Below are 17,305 nucleotides of genomic sequence, written 5' to 3'. Positions count from 1 at the left end.
AAGAACCTGCCACTGCAATGACAAAATATGGCAGGGCCCCGGTTGGGAAGGACGCACAGGGGCGTTCGATGAAGGCCCAAGCTTGGTACATTAACGAGAAAGTGAAGGAGAAGATATGGAGGAAATAATTTATAGATATCTTTTCATTGCTAGATGTACAGAAGAGAGGTCAGAATGTAGCACTAGAGGATATAAAAGAGGATGAGAAAGGCTTACTGAGGAGGGCACCGGTAGCTAGGAATTTCGATAATTGGACAGCAGCTTTCCAAATTATGTCCACCATTATCCTGCAGAAATACCCAGAAGACGGGTTGTCACTGGTAACATACCAGCAGAGGGTGTTAAAAGTTTACAAAGCATTTGGGGGGATGCATGGAAAGAATACGACCATGAATTTAGAAAGGAAATGGATTGCTTCCCAGACATAGGTTGGGACGAAGAGAATTTCAATCTGTACATATTTAATGTGCTAAAAGAAAAATGGGACGCCAGGGAGCAGAGCAGTTTGGGGGGTTATCAAAGGAGGCAATATTGGCAGAACGATTCTAGAAACGATTATAGATACGGTAACAGAAGATATGAGAGCAATTATGACAGATCAAGGGAGCAGAGTTTTCGGACAGGCAATACAACACACAGAGAAGTTGGCAGAACAATATATTGCCAACAGCACAAGGGGGTGGGAGAAGAAACCAATGGGCCAAGTAGGACAGAGGCGGCACAATGTAGAAACTTTGAAAACTGGTTCCCATGCAGCTGGGGCAAGAAATGCAAATTCAGCCACAGATGCGAAAATTGTAGTGGCGAACATAGTACAGCAAAATGTACCAGAACAACATCCAGCGCACACAGGGTTCTGGAAAAACAGAGTTGAGAAAAACATGGAGAAAGGGGCCATGCCAGTTAAGGTTGAAAGAATGGAAAAGTGGCTACAGGTGTTCCCAGACAAAGAAATTCGCAAAGACAATCAGAGGAGGCTTCCAGGAGGGCTTCAAGATACGTTTTGAGGGTCATGGTTCCCAGAATATCCCGAAAAACCTGAAATCCGCCTTAGAAAACAGTGTGTTAGTGGGCCAGAAGATCAGGAAAGAAGTAGAACTGGGAAGGATAGGGGGACCATACAGGTCTCCCACATTTGACGAATATATATGCTCACCATTGGGGCTGGTCCCAAAGAAGGAACCAGGCGAGTTCAGGCTGATTCATCACTTATCATACCCCCCCAGGTGCATCGGTAAACGATGGCATATCACAAGAGGCAGTATCAGTGACCTATGCAGATTTTCAGGATGCAGTACAGGTGGTCAGGAAAGCAGGGAAAGGGGCATTGATGGCGAAGGTAGATATAAAATCAGCTTTTCGCTTACTACCAGTCAACTGGGAGTCACAAAGGTGGCTATGCATGCACTGGGAGGGCAAATATTATGTTGATAAATGCCTACCAATGGGTTGCGCTATCTCGTGTGCATATTTTGAGAAAGTGAGTTCATTCTTACAATGGTCACTCACAAAGGAGTTGGAGGAGGCACAAGTAGTCCACTACTTGGACGATTTCTTATTCGTGGGACCACAGGGTTCTGAATGATGTAGGGCGACCTTAAATAAATTCATGACATTAACAGAGGAGTGGGGTTTCCCACTGGCAGAAGAAAAAACAATGGGCCCCACTCAGAGAATGCAATTTCTGGGTATAGAAATAGACTCATGAAAGGGAGTGTGCAGGATTCCGGAGGAAAAGGTAGCGGACCTCTTGAGAACAATCAAAAGCCTAAAAGGCAAAAACAAGGCCATGGTTAAGGAACTACAATCACTGGCAGGTAAACTAAACTTTGCTGGAAGGGTTATAGCACAAGGCAGGATATTTCAGAGAAGGATCGAACAGAGAACAAGAGGGGCAAAAGAAGTTCACCACAGAGTCAGAATTGGCGGGGGAATCAAGAAAGATTTGGAAGTGTGGGGTGTATTCCTTAAAACATTCAACGGAGCGGTGATCTGGCGCTCGCCACTAAACGAAGAAAACAAAAGGGTGCTATTTACAGATGCAGCCGGGGGTTTTGGTTTTGGGGCAATATTAGGAACAGACTGGTGCGCAGAAAAGTGGCCAAAAGCATGGCTGGAGGCATCTTGGACGAGTAATATCACATTACTGGAGCTGTTCCCTATCTGGGTAGCTCTGTGTGCCTAGGAGGCAGAGCTGAATAGCAAGGAGCTGAATGTGTGGTCAGACAATATGGCGGTAGTGCATGTAATAAACAATGGAAGCGCATCATGCCCGCTGATATTGGAATTAATGAGGGCAATTACATTGGAGTGTCTGAATAATAATGTGGCATTAAAGGCGAGGCATATCGCCGGGGAAGCAAATGTGGTCGCTGATGCCTTGTCTCGTTTCCAGTGGGACAAATTCCAAGAGCTGCGGCCGGACGCAAACAGGATAAAAACGCCAACGCCACTAAAGGCATGGGTCCCATTAGAAGCAATGCAGAAAAAAAGGTCAGCTACAAGGTTGACTCAGAAGAGGAAGTACAAGGCCAAGTGATAGAAAGATTGGCCAGGAACGCCATAACATACAAGACTGATAAGCAATACAAGAGGCATGTAAATAATGTGTTGAAAGAAACTGGTTTACAAGATGTGGGGGAGATCTCAATCTCCAAAATGTGTGAATTCCTGGAGAAAGCATTTGCGCAAGGGAAAAGAAAAAGCTGGGTGGCAGCTCATTTGGCAGCTGTCGCATATACCTCTAAGGTGGCAGGGGTGACAGACCCAACATGTAGCCCTCGGATAAAATATGCAATGAAGGGCTGGGCAAAATTGGAAGGAAAGAAGCCGGATAGTAGGAGACCCCTGAATTTTGGTAAAATGATGAAGCTCTTGCAGTTGTTGGAAGGTACGTGCAGCAACAATTATGAGACAAGGCTGTTCAGGGCAGCATTTGCAGTAGCGTATTATGGGGCTTTTAGGATTGGGGAACTGGTAGCACGCAACACGGTTGCAGGGGACGGTCTAGCAAGAGGCGACATCAGCTTAGGGTCCAAGGGCATGTCAATACTACTTAGGAAATCGAAAACAGACCAGCTGGGGAAAGGTAGAACAATAGAGCTGAATTGTATTAAGGATAGGGGGCACTACCCAAGGTGCATTACCAGGAATTTATCGAGGTACGGCCCGATGTAGGGGGACAACTACTAATCCACAGGGACGGCAGGGCGCTCAGCAGATATCAATTCCAGGCAGTGCTAAAGAAAACCATAGCCGTAGCAGTATGTGATGCAGCGGAATTTGGGACCCACTCCTTTAGAATAGGGGCAGCCACGTCAGCATGGGCAGGAGGTTTGGATGGTTCAAAAGATATGTAAGCGAACACTTGATATGATTTCTTTCCTATCCACCCAATGCAGATACGAGCCCATACAAGTCGGCATGGATAGTCGGCCACTCATTTGTAACCCGGGCAGGCAGGTGATCGAAGATTTGAAAGAGGGTCTACATTTTAAAAAGACAATAACATCCTGGTGGGGCCTCCCTGGGATGCACTGGGAGGACATCCACGACCGGTTGTCGGATTTGATCGGTTTCAGGGACCCACCCGAGTACCTGGTAATCCACCTGGGCGGAAATGACCTAGTCAAAACAAATAAGGGCGAACTGCTGCGCAACATGTGCGAGTCCCTAAGGGCGATGGCGCATTGCTGGTGGAAAACTGAAATTTTCATGTCGGAGATAATCACACGCAGAGTTTGGTACGGCGCGCACAGGAGGCATGCAATCGAAGTTGCAAGGAAAAAGCTCAACAAGGCACTAGAAAAGTACTGCAGAAGCATGGGGCTCCAGTTTATAAAGCATGGTTTGTCCCAGAACAATCCAGAGTTGTTCCACCAGGACGGGATACATCTATCCAACAAAGGGATGGGAATTTTTACGGATAACATTTTTAGAGCCTTAACTGAGCGAGGTTGTAAGTAGGGATGCCTTTTGGGGGGGACCTGAGCGGCCGAGGCTTCACCCACTCAGGTGTGGCGGCACGTGTCCAGGATCGGATGCCCCGGGTAAATAAGACCAGCCAAGAAGAGGGGTGGGGCATCTACACATCCTGGACACGAAGTGCCCAAAAGCGAGTTGGTGTCATTATTGCTTGTTATGTTATTATTGGTGCTATTTTCTGTAGAAAATAAAATAAGCCTACGGCCATAATTTTTCCACCAACAAAAAACTGTCTGTTTATTACTGCAGTATCTGGGGACCAGGGTTTGGGAATCTGAGCGAAGGGGAGCCCACACTACTCAGCCTAAGTCCTGGCGGTGCTTTCAAGCAGAAGAGGCGCGCGGCTGAATCTTGCCAGCATGGGGATGGGTGGTGACCCCACGGGTGTGGTAGACCCACAGAAGGGACACCTGCCTGGGAGTGAGGACGCGTGGTCTAATGCGGGGCTCTTGCCGCCCGCGGAACTGGATAAAGTGAAAGTCCCGACCGTCGGCGACAGTAAGTGCACCAGGGTCCATCCAGCATAGCGCTTAGAATGCGCTTTCTTTTACTGGCAGCACGTGAGGGGGCGTATAATTATGTATGTGGGGGGAGTGGAGCGGCCAAACTGTGTGTATAAGTCTTCAGAAGAGTTGCTTAAAATTAACTAGTTCTGTGTCTGTGCCAACACATGCTATCCTTGCAGGCGAGCATGCCCACTCTCTAAGAGCAGGCTATGCAGAAATCCGGCTATAGGAACCCTGGGCCGATGTAACGTCACTTTTTCCTAGGCAGCGGGGACGGGACGGCTCAGTGAAGGGGGAGAGGAGCGGCTCCGCTGGGAGTGTTCAGCGCCTGAGCACCTGCACATTCCCATTCATCGAGGGAACCCACAGCGCCTTCACTGCAGCTCTCCTTTAGTTAAACTTTAACATTGTCTGTTGCGTGAAAAGAAGCAGTTTCGAGTCACAGCGCCACGTGACGTTAGCGTTGGGTCTTTTTAAATCTTCTGTCAATATCTCTGTAATAGAACAACCCCACAGGAACACTATGCTTTCTTTTTCAGATCATAAACGGAAGTCCTTCCTGAGAAATGTGACCGGAACCCCATATCTTACGGCTGTTACTGTGGGAGTTTCACTGCTCTTTGTGCTTGCCCTGGGAGCTTGCATTGCAGGTGAGTCTTCACTTCACACAGCTCTTAAACCAGCAATTTATTATTTGGATGACAAAAGTCCTGGGTGACCTGCACTCAAAGCGGCTTTCACCTGAGCGATGGAGGTTGCACCAAGGAACAAGTACTAACACGCATTGGTAAAGCCAACGCTTTTGGCTTCTGTATAGGCATTAGGCATTTGCTAAGCACTGCTTTCATAGGTGCAGGTACCAACACCAGCTGTTGCCATTCATCTGATGGCTAAGTAGTATCACTCTCGGTGCCTGTGAAATGCCTACACAAAAGCCCAAACTATTGCTTATGCCAATGTGCATTTCTTCACAACTTGTCTACTGCACTGCCCACTTAGAATTACTCTTCTTAGCTTGACCCACATCTTTAAAGTGCCCACTGAGATAATACTGTATTTTACTTGCCTGTGCCGCTCACCTAGAATTTCTTGTTACTTTGACTCGCATCTAGACCGTGCACACTGACATGTTGCCTGTGCCGCTCACTTATAATTTCTTGTAACATTGATTCACATCTAGAGGGTGCACACCGAGATATTACTGTGATTTACTTTCCTGCGCCGCATACATAGAATTGTCTTGTTAGATTGATTCACATCCAGAAGTTTCTCACTGTGATATTACTGTGACTTATCTACCTGTGCCACACACTCTGTTTCGCAAATCTAGGCGCTGCTACTACATCTAGACTTCCACTCTACTGTTGCCCTCTTCGGCCCATCCCACTACCTGGTGTCCAGAACCTAAATGCAGGTTCTACAGTTTAGGCCACTGCATCAACTGTTAGAAGTACATCAATCACTAGGCGCTACCCATAACCTCCCCCGGGGATGGAGATCCCAGCTCAACAAATACCTCCTCTCCAACTCGTCTTGATCCCTGACCTCCCTGCACCATACCCCCCCCCCATAACTCTCCCCTCGTGGCATGTAACCCACACTTTAGCACCCAACTTCACAACCTCCCCACCCCCCGCCTAGTCGCATACCACAACCCCACCCCCGTACACCAGTACACCTGGACGCCACCCGCCCACTCTCCTACCACCATCCCTCGTCCAACTCTAAGATCAGAGGAGCAATCTGGCGCAACAAACACCTCCCTCCTCAAACACTCATCCCCCACTCCTCATCCCTCCCAAACACATCAACATCCACTCTCCCTCTGGCATCTATTGAGAAAAACCTCATACCCCCGCCCATACACCACGGCCATTATCAAATTCACAAGCCAGGGGAGCTCTCTGGCGCTCCAAACTCACCTCCACACCATCCTTGATCCCACTGAAGAACACCCCACCCTCTGCAACTACCGCCTGTGCCGCCCTTTCCCTTCTCTTCTCTGAAAGTGGCTTGTCTCACCGTTTCTAGAACGGTAGCCTCTTCTCCCTCCCCTGCTGCCCCCCCACCCACTCTCACACTCCTATGGCACCAAAACCCTCAAAATGCTGGAATTACAACTGGCCCTCTCCCTCAACCCTCCACACCTCACCACTTCTGCTTCAGTCCAACCTCCTTGCCTCTCCCACCCCTACCCTCAGACACTCCCCTCTCCCAGTTTCCACACCCTTGCTCTTGACTTCTCACCCAGTACTCCTAAACCCCCAGTACCCACCAGACTCAATCCAAAACCTACCCTCCCAACCCCCCGAACCCTCTGTGACCCAACCCTTGTCTCTCCCAATCCCTCCTCCGCCTGCCTACTCTTCCTGCCCCCATCGATGTAACCCTCTCACATGACACTCGAACTCCATAGGTGTCCAGCCCCCCCTTCCCCACATCAACCAGTCTCAACCACCCTGAACGACCCTACCACACCCACAACCGATCGGGCACCCATGTCCACCAAGCTCCCCCTGCAATGAGCATCACGAAAAGCCCCTCCCCTTACAAAGTCGCATGCATCCTTTTTAATGCCTGCTTCATAGCAAAAAATAGACACAGCATCTTTGACCTCCTATCCTCTGACAATCCCAACCTCATTTTTATCACCGAAACCTGGTTCTCCAACGACCTTGCACCAGTAGCTCACAAAGCCTTCTCCCTTGGCTACTCGCTTATGACCCACAATAGACCCTCCAGAGGTGGTGGAGTGGCAATCCTCTTTGAACCCCATTTCTCAGTCTCACTCGTAGAATCCCAGACATCCAATGCCTCCTGTGAATCCGTTCTGGTAAAACTCTCGCTACCATCGACCTTCTCGCTACCATCTGGACCGACCACTTCCCTTTCTCTATCCTCACACCTGCCCCTCCTCCTACTGCTACCCCAGCCTCCACCCCTGATTTCAAATGCTGGAACAAAGTCAAGGTCCTCCCCGACCTAGCCAAAGCCCTGCTTCTCCATTCCCCTATAACGCTGCCCGATGATAGATCCTTAACCCTTGATTCCTTTGACTCCTGGCTTAATGAATCACTAATTCCTCTCACCCCATTGTGCCCCGCACTTGACAGGATGTCAGCCCTTAACACCACACAGTCCGTGCTCTCCTCTTCCCTTCACCGACCCCTCCTGATCCCAATGCTCAGACGCCCACTTTACCTATTTTCGACTCCTTCAAACCCATCTCCAGAGACAAGTTCCTTGACCTATTATCAGCCAGCAAACCCTCCAGCTTGCCCCTCGTACCCTGCCCCGCCTCTGCCCTGAAATAAATATTCTCCTCTACCTGCGCAGGAGAACATGCGAGAGCCACTAAACTACTCCCTCACCTCTGGCATCTTCCCTGACACCTTCAAAATAGCACATGTCAAGCCACTTCTAAAAAAGGCAACCCTTGACCCCAAGAATTACAGGCCGATCTCCAACACCAGATTTCTCGCAAACCTCATTGACCGGACTGCTCAACTCTTTCATAGAATCCAACTATCTCCTCGACCCCCACACAATCAGGCTTCAGACCGCGACATGGAACAGAAACCACTCTGATCTCTATCTAGGATGATCTCAAGGTCACTGCAGACTTTGAGGGCTGTGCAGCTCTGATTCTCCTCGATCTCTCTGCAGCCTTTGACACGGTTAACCATTCAATCCTCCTTGACCGCCTCCATGCCCTAGGAATCCGTGGCACTGCTCTCAAAAGTATTGCCTCCTCCCTCTGCAATAGGAAATAAATAACATTCCTCACCTTTCGTCTCAACTGCTCGCTCGTTGAACACTGGAGTACCACAAGGTGCCTGCCTATCTGCTCTCCTGTTCAACCTCTATATGACCACTCTACCTGGAATCATCCGCACGCACAACCTCTCCTGTTAGAACTACACTGACGATACACAAATTATCCTAAGAATCCCCAAGACAAGTACCAACCCTCATCCCGACCTTGAAGCTTGTCTTAATGATATTGACCGATGGATGACAACAAAAAAAACCACCTCCTTCTGAACCCAGATAAAAGCATAATCATGGTGTCTGGGAATACTGCCCTTCTCCCACATCTACTCCCATGGCACCCCCTCCATTGGCCCACCTACCCACCCCTCCGATTTAGTAAAAAACCTAGGCTGCACTATGGGCTCAGGCCTAACCCTCTCCCGTCAGATCAACGTGTCAAAATGCTGTCACTACCACTTCAAACTTCTCAGATGCATTTTTCCCTACCTCTCCCACCCCCAACAGACTTGCCGCTGTTATGTCTATTGTGCTGTCGAGACTGGACTATGCCAACGCCCTATACCTGGGAGCACTGGCATACCAACTCAACAAACTCCAAAGAGCCCAAAACACTGCCGCAAAACTGCTCCTCCCACTGGGACGCAAAGACCACATCTCACCTCCTCTCCGAACCCTCCACTGGCTCCCAGTCTGACGAAGAGCCACCTTCAAGATCCTATGCATCACTCACCGAGCAGTGCATAATACAGGCCCAACGTACCTATAAGGGAAGATGAAACCCTACCTCTCATCTTGCACCCTAAGATCAAGCACTGACCTCCTTCTAGTGATTCCAACCTCTAACTCTGTCAGGAATAGGATCCGTCTTCTCAACCTTGGTCCCAACTTTGTGGAACTCACCCTACCCCCTGCCCCCCACATATATCCGACACACCCAAGACTGTATGTCCTTCCATAAAGCTCTAAAAACGTGGCTCTTTCCATAACACTGACTATGATTATCTGTGACCACGAAGACCTGCAAATGAGATCCCAAGCAATGACGCCACTGAATACCCTTATTAAGCCACTACATAGCAAGCGCGCGCTTGAAATCCAGAATACAGAGCTCCTTAGATTATAACCCTATCCAAACACTCGCCTAGCATATCACTATGCTTACTCTCCTCTACACCAACACACAATTAGAGTGCAGCTACACCCCTCGATCATTTCAGCCTAGCTGCTCACATACAAACATTACTGCACGAATACCTGATCATTCTAATAAAACGCAGCTACATCCCACAAATACTGGCCTAGCTGCACGCATCAGCGTCCTACAGAGGCCTAACACAGCCAGAACCCAGTCTTGGTGTCCATCCTCCAGACTGCACACATTCAACTGATATCATCAACTCCACACCTAATGCTAGGATGCAGCTACCATCTCGCAATTGCATCGTCTGCTCAAATAATTGGTGCACCCAAGCACCCTACGACACCCACTCTCTCAACTGACCTGGACTACGGTCCCCGAGGGCATTCAACCTACTAGCGCTTTGAGGTCATACCAATGATAAATAAAGCGCTATATAAATTCCAAATAACATAAAATAACATGAATTATCTCCTGTTTATTAGTTTTCTGTTCAGCTTACAGATGGAAATGGATAGGCAAGCCTTCAAGCAATGACAGATATACGCTATTTCATAAATCTACAGCTCTCATGTCCAGTGCATAGGTCTTTTAGTGCTCTGTTTCATGTGAAGAAAACCTAAGTCTGACTGCAAGTTCCTCACTACAACCCCTGGAAGCATAAGCAGCGCAGATATCTTTGTCCCAGTTTTCCCCCGTGTAGAAGAGCACGTACAGATTGAAGCGGGTCTGGGATGCATTTGATTAGTAATTTTGTATCAATCAAATTCTTTATTACAATGTTTATTTAAGATTTCCCAAGCTTTGAACACTGTCCTATTTGCCTTCCAAAGATGACACAGCAGTAGGAGATGTATGGGGTGCGTGTTTGAGAGGTCCTTCAGATAAAAGTGCAAATGGCATGTAGGCAACCACTGGTGTTTGCACTTGCATCTCTGCAGGGTCCTCTGCATGCAATTTTCATCGCTCACAATGCAGAGTTTAATCATGAAGTGTAAATGGAGGCGAAATCCCCTTTCCTCTTCACTTTTATTCTCTGCTTTGTGAGAAATAAAATACATCCTGCAAATTACGCTGTTAATATATATTTTGTATTTAGGGGCATTTGGTTAAACAACCTTTCACACTAAAATCCTTAATAGAAACACATACACAGTCACACCCTATACAGAATAAATAATTCTGATGCTTGTTAATCTGCTTAGAATCACATGCTGTGCACATGGTCCGACATCCAGTGATAACCGCGGAGTATTGCATCTTGTCTTTCGGGGACCGAAAGGGGACATCGGCATAGGCGTGTCTGAAACACTATCCCTATCGTGACGTGTGTAGTACCCAAAATCCCTCACGCGCCGAGGTCCCTCAGATTGTTTTTTTCCGCCCAGATAACTGGTCACCCTAAGCGGAGCTCTTCATGAGACATTGTTTATCTTACCGAATTGTCGGTTTTACTCCCCTTTAAGTCACTCGCCTTAAGAAGATCATCGACGAAGACTACGGGGAGATCGGCTGCGGCTGTGGGATCCAACGCCTAAGTTTCGGCGTTCGGCCTTCCACGTGGTCGGGCCTTCCGGCCGCCCTACACAGTAGGGAGAGTGGGCTCGGGGTTTGCCATATTATTCTACTATGTCTTTCCTCTTTTCCACTGCTTTCCTTTTTGGTCTGGTCATCCTTCCTTCCTGCTATGGAGAAGACTCCATTTAGGTTCTGCCCTGTATGCAGGGTCAGGTATCCGTGGAAAGACGAGCACATGTCGTGTAACGCTTGTCTCCCCCTAGAGCACGACGAAAAAAGGTGTTTGGCGTGTAAACTCCTTAAACCTAAGACCCTTAGGGAGCACCGGTTGAAGCGGTGGGCTGCGTACGGAATGTCACGCGTGGAGCCTTCCTCCCCTGCCGCGACACCTGCCGAAAGTGACGGGGGTACGCCGGATGACCAAACGTCCATCGCGGACGTTATAGACCTTGAGGCGGACATTTCTGGTACCGCCACGCCCGTCCCCGACCCCTCCAGGCTCGACTTCGGCCCTGCTACAGGGACCACACCCGGTGACAGGGGCGTACAATCGCACCTCACAAAACGCACAACCCAGACGCCCTCCTCGACACCTTCGTCGAAGAAGGCGAGCGCCAACGGGTCCGCCGAAAATTTCGACGGTGCCCACGGATCGTTCTGATCCGACGCCTTCCCCGCACCCGCAGCAGCGCGTGACGACTGGGCACATTAAACATAACGAGGGCGCTACACCCCAAACTAAACGCACCGAAGTTTCCGCTCTAGAAACTTCGACGAGTTCTAAGGCCTGTAAGCCTCCGAAAACTACAAGTAGGCCTCTACCCGAGAAGCCTTCCGCAGGCCCTGCTTTAGCCGCGGAAAAGGCTCCCGGTACTTCGGAGATTTTTTTCCCCGGACGATTCGGAGTCTGTCCGTAGAAGTATTAATAGAATCGATATGGCGGTAGGCCTAGTACCGATTTCGTCCGAAGATATGGCCCAATCCGTCAAAGTTTTCCACGGATGTGGAAGACGATGTCGAGGATTCCTATGAGGAAAGCCAAGTTCCCCTCTCTAGTACTCTAAGGAGATCCTCTCAACGCCCTCGACCTGAGGCCTCAGCGCCTACTCGGTTAGGCCCATTTGGGTCATCCAAGTGGACCACGGAACATTTTGAGGGGTGCATGGACCGGTTGGAACAGTTTTTCAGGACTTCTGACCAACCTCTGCCGAAAAAGACTCAACTGGACACTACCCCAGCACAGGAAGATGTCCAACTAAAGACGGATTATCAGGATGATACCCAATTAGACACTTTTAGAGACATTTATACAGAGGATGAGGAGGCCTCTTTTCTGGACAACTACAGGGAAGATCAAGGTGTTACTGACAACTGGGAAGACACCCAGCAGGACGATCACAACTCCGATATCGTTTACCTCGACTCTCCCCCGTCCACGCCGATTCGTCAAGCCTCCCCGGTGGACGATCAAATGGCTTTCAACAATATGTTGAAGAAAGCAGCAGAGTTTTTCAAGATTGCCACGCTTGAAGCCTTGTCCGAACAGGATTTTGCGGAAGACACCATCAATGAAAAACCCCCGGCAAGCCAGTCCATACCCCTTTTGAGTTCGGTCAAAAGGCGGTTGGCTCCATCACTACTCGCACCCGCTCAAACTAGGGCTGTGAACCCGAGGGTTGAAAAACCTTTCCGCCCTTCTCCCACCGACCCGTTGTACATTAAGGGACATGCTATCCCAGACTCGCTGGTAGTCGCTAACACTCGCAGGAGAGCAGGGGTTCCCCTCGCCTCGGGCGAATCCCCCCCCAGACAAGGAGTCTAAACGGCTGTATGCCCTAGGGAAACGGGTCACGTCTGCGGTGGCTTATACCGTCCGCATTGCCAATAATACGACGCTGCTAGCTAGCTATGTCGACGCCCAACTGAACCTACTCAAGGGAAAGCCTTCAGGAGGTTCCCGAACCGACCAGAGCCAAGCTTATAGCTATTGTCTTGGAAGGTAAGGTGGCCAATCAGAATGTGGTGAAAAATACCCTTGACTCCGCAGAGACGGCAGGCAGGTCTCTCACTCAGGGCACTCTCTTAAAACGGCATGCGTGGCTGCATACGTCGGGCTTCAGGCCCGAAACCCAGGCATCCATTATTAACAAACCCATCGAGGAAGAAAACCTCTTTGGAAGGCGGTGGACGATGCGTTGGAAACGGCCAAGAAGGAGCACTATTAAATCGCTGCACCAGATTTCCCAGAAACCCTCTTCGCAGAGGGGCAATAATTCTCGGCGGTCCTTTCGAGGACAAGCCTGCGCCGCTCAGAACAATTTTGGCATGGGCACCTTCAACGCAAGTCAGCCATCCACAAGCTCCACCTACTACCCCCAGAGGGGTCAGAAGCGGGCAAGAAACAGAGGCAGAGGCTCCAATTCCAAAGGAGCATCTTCTGCCGGTCAGAAATGACCACCAAGTCCAGGTCCCCTCCCATGCCTCCCCGGTCGGGGGGCGATTAACATCTTTCCTCAAGGCATGGGAGGGGATAACTTCAGACCAGTGGGTCTTAAAGACGGTCGCCCACAGTTACTGCGTGGAATTCCACAGTTCAGACCGCCGAAACATCGACGCCTTTCACCGGAACATCTACAGATCCTGATCCAAGAGGTGGCAGCGCTGCTGGAAAAGGACGCCATAGAAGCCGTCCCGATTCTTCGGGTAAACGAGGGTATCTATTCAGTGTAATTCCTTGTACCCAAAAAGGATCTCACCATGCGTCCTGTTCTAGACCTGCGCCCAGCGAACAAGTTCATAAAGCCCCAGAAGTTTCGCATGGTAACACTGCAAGAGGTGATCCCATTGCTGAAACAGGGAAGACTTCATGACGACATTGGATATGAAAGATGCATACTTTCATATTTCAATGCTGCCAGCGCACAGAAAATTCCTAAGGTTCATGGTTCAGGACAAACACTACCAGTTCAAAGTACTCCCCTTCGGCATAGCCTCGGAACCAAGGGTGTTTACCAAGATCCTGGCAGTGGCAGCAGCGCACCTGCGCAGACTTGCAGTTCCAATCTACCCTTACCTCGACGACTGGCTCATCACGGGGGACTCGTTCGACGTCTGTTTTTCGAACACCCAAAAAACAGTAGACCTCCTGTTCAGGCTGGGTTTTTCTATCAACGAAAAGAAATCCAGCTTGGTCCCCAGTCAAGTAAAACAGTTTCTGGGGGCTCTAATCCGGACGGAAGACGGTCTGGTCTTCCCTTCTAGCGAGAGGGTTCAGAACATGCTCTCTCAGGTTCCTCAGTATGTAGCCAGTCGAGATGTGACGGTACGCAAAGCTATGCGTTTGCTAGGGATGATGGCGCCATGCATATACTTGGTTCCCCACGCGCGGCTGCGCATGCGTCCCATGCAGGAGTGGCTCAACAGCCAGTGGTGTCAGGCCAGCGGACAATGGGAAGATCTAGTAGTTGTCTCGCCAGCCCTCGTTCTCTCTCTGCAGTGGTGGTCAAGGGAAAACCTCCTGAAGGGGAAGACCTTCACCACCCCTGCAGTGGAAGCCACTCTCACGACAGACGCATCTCTCACGGGGTGGGGGCTCACCTGCTTCATCAGACAGCGCACAGAGTGTGGTCCCCTCAGGTAGCGTCCAACCACATAAACCTATTGGAACTACTGGCAGTGTTCAAAGCATTGAAGGCCTTTCAGGAGCAACTGCAAGGGAAGACAGTGCTGGTCCTAACAGACAGCACAACAGCAATGTATTACCTGAACAAACAGGGGGGCACCCACTCTCTAGGTCTATCCAAGCTGTCCCAGAACATCTGGATATGGGCTCTCAAACACAAGATGTTCCTGATATCCCAACATGTTCCAGGGGAACTCAATCTTCTGGCAGACGTGCTCAGCAGAGACTTTCCTCTACCAGAAGAATACGAATGGAGGCTGCACGAAGACATTGTAGCCAACGTCTTTGCAGAATAGGGGTTTCCAGAGATCGACCTGTTCGCTACTCAGGAGAAAGCCCAATGCCAAGATTACGCCTCCAGGTACCCCCAGAACCGATCCATCGGGAACGGTCTCTGGATAACTTGGTCGGGAAATTTGTATACGCTTTTCTCCCGACGCCCCTTCTCAACAAGATAGTACACAAGATGCAGCAGGAACCAGTCACCATGATTCCGGTAGCTCCCATGTGGGCCCGCCAACCTTGGTTCGCACACTTGATGGAGATGTCTCTCTCTCCCCTCCAGTCAAGCTTCCCTGCCCGTACAACATGTTGTCCCAGGACAGGGGGGAGACTCTGCACCCATGCCCACAAACTCTGAATTTAGCAGCCTGGCTCCTGAGGTCATAGAGTTTGGAAATGTACAACTCCCTCAAAGATGCATGGACAAACTGAGGGAGGCAAGGAAGCCTAACACACGTTACTGCTATGCCAGCAAATGGAAACGTTTTGTTATATGGTGCGGTTCCAAGGGCGTCAATCCCATCGATTGCATGCCTTCTCACATTGTGTTATACCTAACCCACCTGTTAGACTCTGGGTTAGTCTTCAATTCCTTAAAGGTTCACCTAGCGGCGTTGTCAGCCTACACCATGTCACAGCAGAAGGTGTCGTGGTGGAAAATACCTGTGATTAAAGCCTTTATGGAAGGGGTTAAGAGAATGTATCCCCCCATCACTCATCCAGCTCCTGGGTGGGATCTAAATGTGGTTTTAACTAGGCTCATGGGACCCCCCTTTGAGCCTATGCATAAAGCTAGTCTAAAAGACCTGACCTATAAGACAGCCTTTCTGGTAGCTATCACTTCTATCAGAAGAGTTAGCGAACTACAGGCCCTCTCGGTTTTGGACCCCTTTGTTACAGTCCACAAAGATAAGGTAGTTCTGCGCACACATCCCAGGTTTGCGCCGAAATTTATTTCGAAGTTCCATGTGAACCAGTCTATCGAACTACCCACGTTCTTCCAGACACCTACTAACATGGCCGAAAGAAGTCTTCACACACTAGATGTGCGCAGGGCAGTCATGTTCTACATGGATAGAACCAAACCACTGAGGAAAACTAACCAATTCTTTGTTTCAGTGGCAGCTGGTAGAGAAGGGGACCCTGTCTCTAAATCAGCAATATCAAGGTGGATTGTCAAATGCATCACACCATGTTACACTCTTGCAAAGAGAGAACTGCCTTTCAAGCCTAGAGCACATTCTACTCGAGGCACTGGGGCTTCCATAGCATTCATTGCAAATGTTCCCCTAGAGTCAATTTGCAAAACTGCAACCTGGAGTTCTGTACACACCTTGACAAAACACTATTGCCTAGACACTCATTCTAGGTCTGATTCTCAGGTGGGACAAGCAGTACTAAGACATCTTTTTTCTACTGTTCCTTCTCACAACCCACCTCCAACTCCGGGTACTGCTCGCTAGTCTATGCACAGCCTGTGATTCTAAGCAGATTAACAAGCATCAGAAGACATGCATTACTTACCGGAAAAGCATTTCTGATGATTGTATCTGCTTAGATTCACATGCGCCCTCCCTGCCTCCCCGCTCGGGGTGGAAGGAACATAGACTTCTTACTACTTTCCCTCTTCATGTACTCACTCACTATAGCCATGGGCTCCCTCATGGCAGAAAAAATACAATCGGAGGAGCCTCGGCGCGTGAGGGATTGTGGGTACTACACACGTCACGATGGGGATAGTGTTTCAGACACGCCTATGCCGACGTCCCCTTTCGGTCCCCAAAAGACAAGATGCAATACTCCGCGGTTACCACTGGATGTCGGACCATATGCACAGCATGTGAATCTAAGCAGATCCAATCATCGGAACTGCTTTTACAGTAAGTAATGCATGTCATACAAGTTCATCATTGCATGTTACATCAATACAGACGGCCAGTTTGTTATCCATCTGCCATATACAATAGGCACCGGATACCACTACAAGTGATTCCGCCCCATAAAGCGCACACCAGAATTGCTCTAGATCAATGTCCCGAAACGCGGCATTTCCCTTTTCATAGAAAGGTTGCCAGTGTGAGCATTGTGTTAGAATGTGGTGAGATGTTTCCCCACTTTCTCCACATATCCTACAAAGTCTTTTCTCTCTGGGAATACTTTTTCATGCTCAAATGGATCACAGGGCCAGCAAGATGTCAAACCTTAAAGTACAAAGTGTACCAGGCCAGGCATCCGCAGCTTCGTAAGATAGCTGCGTGGGGTTTCCCAGATGAGCCAAAGAGAATATGCGGTCCCATGCCCTCAACCTTTTCTCAATCCCAGCCAGGTGGAATTCAATAACAGACTTGGGTATCTTGCTCTTGCCAATGTCAAAGTGGCTCAGCACTAGGCGTTCCAATTCTCTAAACCTGACATTCTGTG

General features: G+C 49.4%; 1 protein-coding gene across 3 annotated transcripts in view; it reads left to right on the top strand.

Moving 5' to 3' along the window:
• LOC138580152 (C-type lectin domain family 2 member D-like) overlaps nucleotides 1-17,305 on the top strand; it is a 357,666-nt gene that overhangs the window by 176,608 nt on the left and 163,753 nt on the right. For all 3 annotated transcript variants that reach the window (XM_069650477.1, XM_069650475.1, XM_069650478.1), the window contains one exon: nucleotides 5,030-5,140. In XM_069650477.1, coding sequence (XP_069506578.1) covers nucleotides 5,030-5,140 — 111 coding nt within the window. The remainder of the gene's footprint in view (nucleotides 1-5,029; nucleotides 5,141-17,305) is intronic.

Source organism: Ambystoma mexicanum, chromosome 3p (assembly GCF_040938575.1).
Source record: "Ambystoma mexicanum isolate Mex_15411 chromosome 3p, UKY_AmexF1_1, whole genome shotgun sequence".
In the NCBI taxonomy this organism is placed as follows: Eukaryota; Metazoa; Chordata; class Amphibia; order Caudata; family Ambystomatidae; genus Ambystoma; species Ambystoma mexicanum.
This window is presented reverse-complemented; position numbering and strand designations above follow the sequence as displayed.